At 39.0% G+C, this 5,458-nt stretch overlaps 1 protein-coding gene across 1 annotated transcript; it reads right to left on the bottom strand.

Annotated features, from left to right (window-relative positions):
• Nucleotides 1-396: 396 nt before the first annotated feature.
• On the bottom strand, nt 397-4,772 carry EAH_00050840 (small nuclear ribonucleoprotein U1A, putative; the record flags this gene model as incomplete). Its single annotated transcript, XM_013394239.1, has 7 exons — nt 397-455; nt 1,019-1,193; nt 1,585-1,743; nt 2,007-2,168; nt 2,549-2,639; nt 3,219-3,300; nt 4,175-4,772. The coding sequence occupies 7 exons, from the start codon at nt 4,770-4,772 to the stop codon at nt 397-399; spliced, it is 1,326 nt and encodes a 441-aa protein (XP_013249693.1).
• Between the last annotated feature and the right edge of the window lie 686 nt (nt 4,773-5,458).

Genomic DNA, 5,458 nt, shown 5'->3' with positions numbered 1-5,458 from the left:
TCTCCTTCTGTCTCTTTATTTGTTCATCCCTCTCTCTTTCTCCCTCTGTCTCTCTGTCTCTCTGTCTCTCTCTCTCTGTCTCTCTCTCTGTCTGTCTCTCTCTCTCTGTCTCTCTCTCTACTCTGCTCTCTGTCTGTATTGTCCTTTGGAGTCCTCCTCTCGCTTTTTCTCTCTGTCTCCTTTTGTCTCTTTATCTGTCTCCTCTTGTCCCTTTATCTGTCTCCTTTTGTCTCTCTATCTGTCTCCTTTTGTCTCCTTATCTGTCTCCTCCTGTCTCTTTATCTGTCTCCTTTTGTCTCTTTATTTGTCTCCTTTTGTCTCCTTATTTGTCTCCTTTTGTCTCCTTATTTGTCTCCTTTTGTCTTTGCTTCTGTCTCCTTTTGTCTTTGCTTTTCATCACTTCCGCGCGTAAGACAGCCTCAGAGGAGTACCGCTGATTGTCTGACCTTGCAGCTCTGCACGCAGCAGCAGCAGCAGCAGCAGCAAGACAGCAGCAGCAGCAGCAGCAAGACAGCAGCAGCAGCAGCAAGACAGCAGCAAAGATACAGCCTATGCATATGTATATGTATATATATATATATATATATATATGCATATATATATATATATACATACAACATTATTAAGTAGATGCATATAGATTAGCATTGGGGTGTACACAGCACAACCTGCAGCTAACATATCGAAGAATAATAATAAATTATTAAATAATAATAAACAATTAAATAATAATTAACAATTAAATAATATTAAGACTATTTCTTTACTAATAGCGAGGCATTTGTTTAATAATAACAATATAACAATGTATTAAACAATAATAATAAAGTATTGCTCTATAATAATAATAATAATAATAATAATAATAAAGCGTATATATTAAAACAAGCACAACAACAACAGCATAATAAACAGCACAACAACAACAGCATAATAAACAGCACAACAACAACAGCATAATAAACAGCACAACAACAACAGCATAAAGAAGTATAAAAAAATAAATATAATGCCTTACTGCTGAGGGCTTTAGCTGCTAATGTCTCCGACGCATATTCAACGAATGCAACCTTCTTAAATAAAATAGCACGAATATCTACAAGACCCTCAGCTTGAGAGAAGAGCTGCTGTAAAGCAAAGTTCGTGCACCAGTCCGGCAGATTCTCTACAAATAGCACCTTGTTCGAGCTACCCTGCAGCAGCAGCAACAGCAGCAGCAGCAGCAGCAGAAGCAGCAGCAAAAACAGCAAAGGAGGAGGAGATACACAAGCAGCAGTAATAAATATATCAATATATATATATATATATATACGCATGTACATATGTATACATGTATATATATGTTTATTTATAGTCATTAATATATTAATTTATTTATTTTATTTATTTATTTATTTTATTTATTTTATTTATTTAATTTATTTATTTTGATTTGCTGCAGATGTTCTCTTTTTGCATGCAAACATATTTGTATATTTATTTATACAATAAAAATAATAAAAATAATAATCAAGATAAATATTAATAAAAAATAAAATATTATTTAAATGCATGCAGATAAAAGGAGACAGTTAATGCACTTACAGGGCCTTGGCTGCTGCTAGAGGCGGAGCCATCCGCAGCACCCTGCTGCTGCTGCTGCTGCTGTTGCTGTTGCTGCTGCTGCTGCCGTGCTTGTGCTGCTGCAACAAGAGCAGCAGGGTTTGTTGATGCTGTTGCTTGAGGAGGCAACCCAGAGGGACTCTGAAAACGCAAAAGGAGACAAATAAACACATACGCAGCACTGTCTCTCTACTCAGCAGCAGCAGCAGCAGCAGCAACAGCAGCAGCAACGGGCACGGCAGCAGCGCGAGGGACCCACCAACGTATGAAGCAACAGCAGCATCAGCAGCAACAGCATCAGCAGCATCAGTATGAACAGCAGCAACAGCATCAGCAGAATCAGCAGCAAGAGGAGCAGATGATCATGAGCATGCAGCAGCAACAGCAGCAAATACAACACAAACCTTCAGAGCAAGATATTGCTGCTGCAGCTGCAAGAAAAGCTGCTTCTGCACTTCTTCCTTCTCTCGCACTCTCTTTGGCTTTCGGGGCCCCTTCGGTCTCTCTGCGAATGTCCCGTCTTCTTTAGCAACAACATCACTCTTCGCCAGTGCATAATTTATATGCTGCAGCAGCAGCAGCAGCAGCAAAAGCAGCAGCAGCAGCAGCAGAAGAAGAAGCAGCAGCAGAAGAAGCAGCAGCAAAAACAACAGCAGCAGCAGAAAAAGCAGAAGCAGGAGAGCTTTTTTGGCTTTATATTTATTGATATTGAAGCTGCAAATGCTGCTGCTGCTGCTGCTGCTGTTGTTGCTGCTGCGCAGCGGCAGCAGCAGCAACAGCAGCAACAAAACAAGGTGAAACCAACAGACATAAATAGAGAGACAAAAGGAGACAGATAAACAGGCAAAAGGAGAGAGATAAACAGACAAAAGGAGACAGATGAGCAGACAAAAGGAGACAGATAAACGGACAAAAGGAGACAGAAGGAGACAGCAATTGAGCTCACCAAAGGCTGCCCGTGATAGACAAAACCCTGCATGCCGTTCAACGCAGCTGTTGCTGCAGTTTCGTCTTTAAACACAATCCAAGCTTGTCCCCTAATAAAACAAAATAAATAAATAAACAGCAAAAAGAGACAGAAGAACAATCAACAGACTATTTAGAGACAGCAGCACACAGAAGAATAAAAAGGAGACAGGAGACAACGCTGATTTACTTTATTTTTATTTATTTTTATTTATTTTATTTTTATCGTTTTGTTTTTATCTTTATTTATTTTAATTTATTTATTTTTATTTATCCACTTTAATTTATTTTAATTTGTTTTTATTTATTTTTATTTTTATTTATTTATTTTACCTCCAGAAAGCCAAATACGGTGATGTCTTCGCACAGTTTGAACAATCCTCTCTTACGCATTTAATTATGTAATTAATTAATTAATTAAGTAATTAATTAATTAATTAATTAATTAATTTATTAATTTATTTATTTATTTATTTATTTATTTATTTTACCTCCTCCAGAAAGCCAAATACGGTGACGTCTTCGCACAGTTTTGAACAATCCTCTCTTACGCATTTAATTTAATTATGTAATTAATTAATTAGCTAATAGATTAATTAATTAATTAATTAATTAATTAATTAATTAATTAATTTATTTATTTATTTTACCTCCTCCAGAAGGAGCTCATCGCGACAATTTGTCGAATTTCTCCGAATTGTTTGAACATCGACTTCAAATTTTCTCTCAACTCTGAAAATAAAATAAAATAAAATAAATTAATTAATTAAATAAAATAAAATAAAATAATTAATTAATTAAATAAATAGATTAGATTAAATTAAATTAAATTAAATGTGTCTCCTTTTGTCTTTTTATTGTCTATTTTTGGTGTCTCTGGTTTTGTTTGTTTGCGTCGGCTTGTTTGATTTTTTCTGTCTAATTTTGTTTGTCTCCTCTTTCTGTCTCCTTTTGCCTCTTTAACTGTCTCCTTTTGCCTCTTTATCTGTCTCCTTTTGTCTCTTTATCTGTCTCCTTTTGTGTCTTTAACTGTCTCCTTTTGTCTCTCTACCTGTCTCCTTTCGTCTATTTCTCTATCTCCTATTATCTCTTCTTTTATCCTTCTATGTCTGCCTATAACAACCAACTGTCTCCTCCTGTCTCCTTTCTGTCTCCTCTATATTTCTGTCTCTGTCTATAACAACGAACTGTCTCCTTTTGTCTCCTTTCTGTCTCTTCTTCTATCTTCCTATGCCTGTCTACAGCAATTATATCTGTCTCTGTCTCTGTCTCTGTCTCTGTCTTTGTCTGTCTCTCTGTCTCCTCTCTTCTGTCTCCTATGTGTTAGCTGTCTTCATTATAATTATTATTAATTATAATTATAATTATAATTATATTTATATTTATTATTACATTTATATTTATAATTATAAACATATCCTGATATCTTTAAGTTTAACTATCACAATCCCCTATCATATATAAACATCCAAATTAATACAAAACTTATAAATAAAATAATTAACAATATAATATTTATAATAACATTTATATATAATAGCATTTACATTTACAGTAATAATAAATAAATAATAATAAATAATAAATAATAAATATATTGACATACCTTTAAGTTTAACTCTATCGTTAATATTTGATATATAAATTGTGCAGTTCGGGGGTATATTAACATCAACGGCTTTCGGCTGTAAATATTTTAATCTTTTTAAGTTTAAAGCTGTCATCCCAACTGCAGCCATCTCAGGAGCAACAGGGCCCCAAGTCCCGCCTGGAGCTCCTGCTGCTGCTGCTGCTGCTGCTGCTGCTGCTGCACCACCTGCTCCTCCTCCTACTGCTGCTGCTGCTGCTGCTGCTATTGGTGGTGGGGGGCCCCCTGCAACTGCTGCAGTACCCATTCCTCCTGGGGTTGGACCCATACCTGGAGGGGGGGCCCCCATTGGGGGGCCCCCCATTGGGGGGCCCCCCATTGATGGAGGGGGGCCCCCCATTGGGGGCCCTCCAAATGGGGGGCCCCCCATACCTACTGCTCCATGGGGGCCCCCACCCATACGGGGACCGTACCCTCCTACTCCACCCATAGGTGGGGGGCCCCCAGGGGCCCCCGGGGCCCTACCAATAGGGGCCCCTGGGGGCCCCATCATCGTATTAGGAGGGTGCTGAGGTGAGGGCCCCGCAGGGAAACCCATAACAGGAGGTCCTGTCATTGCGAATGCTTAGACGCAGCAGCAGCAGCAGCAGGAGTAGCAGCAGCAACAATTGCAGCAGCAGCAGCAGCAGCAGCAGCAGCGCCACAAGCAGCAAAGAGATTTGGGGGCGAAGAAAGGTGATAAGAGATTAAAAGAAGGAGATTAAGAAAAGAAGCAGAAAATATATTTAATGCAGCTACAGGGACTGCTGCTGCTGCTGTTGCTGTTGCTGTCGAAATCAGATACAAAGGCAGCAGGAGCAGCAGAATAATGATGGATGCTGCTGCCGCTGCTGCTGTTGTTGCTGTTGCTGCAGCTCTTGCAGCTGCTGTTTCTTCTACGATAAAGAGACTGAAAACAAAGCACAAAAAGACAAACAATGCCCTTCGCCTTAACACCCGACAAGAACCCCAGCAGCAGCAGCAGCAGCTGCAGCAGCCGCAGCCGCAGCAGCAGCAGCAGCAGCAGCAGCAGCAGCAGAGCATGTATACGGATCAGGCCTCTGTCTGTTGCTTGAGTATTTTTCTTTATTTTCTTTTGTTAAAAGAGAAGTTTGCATTTATAATTGGGTTTATATTGCTATATTTGCTTCTAAATTAGCTGCATATACACCCCAAACTGCAGCAGCAGCTCTTTCTCCAGATATATTATTAACCTCGCCTCACTAAGGGGCCCTTCTCCTTCTTTGTTGTCTCTGGGGTAGG

The sequence above is a fragment of the Eimeria acervulina genome, genomic scaffold (genome assembly GCF_000499425.1).
Source record: "Eimeria acervulina Houghton genomic scaffold, Eah_scaff859, whole genome shotgun sequence".
NCBI lineage: Eukaryota > Apicomplexa > Conoidasida > Eucoccidiorida > Eimeriidae > Eimeria > Eimeria acervulina.
This window is presented reverse-complemented; position numbering and strand designations above follow the sequence as displayed.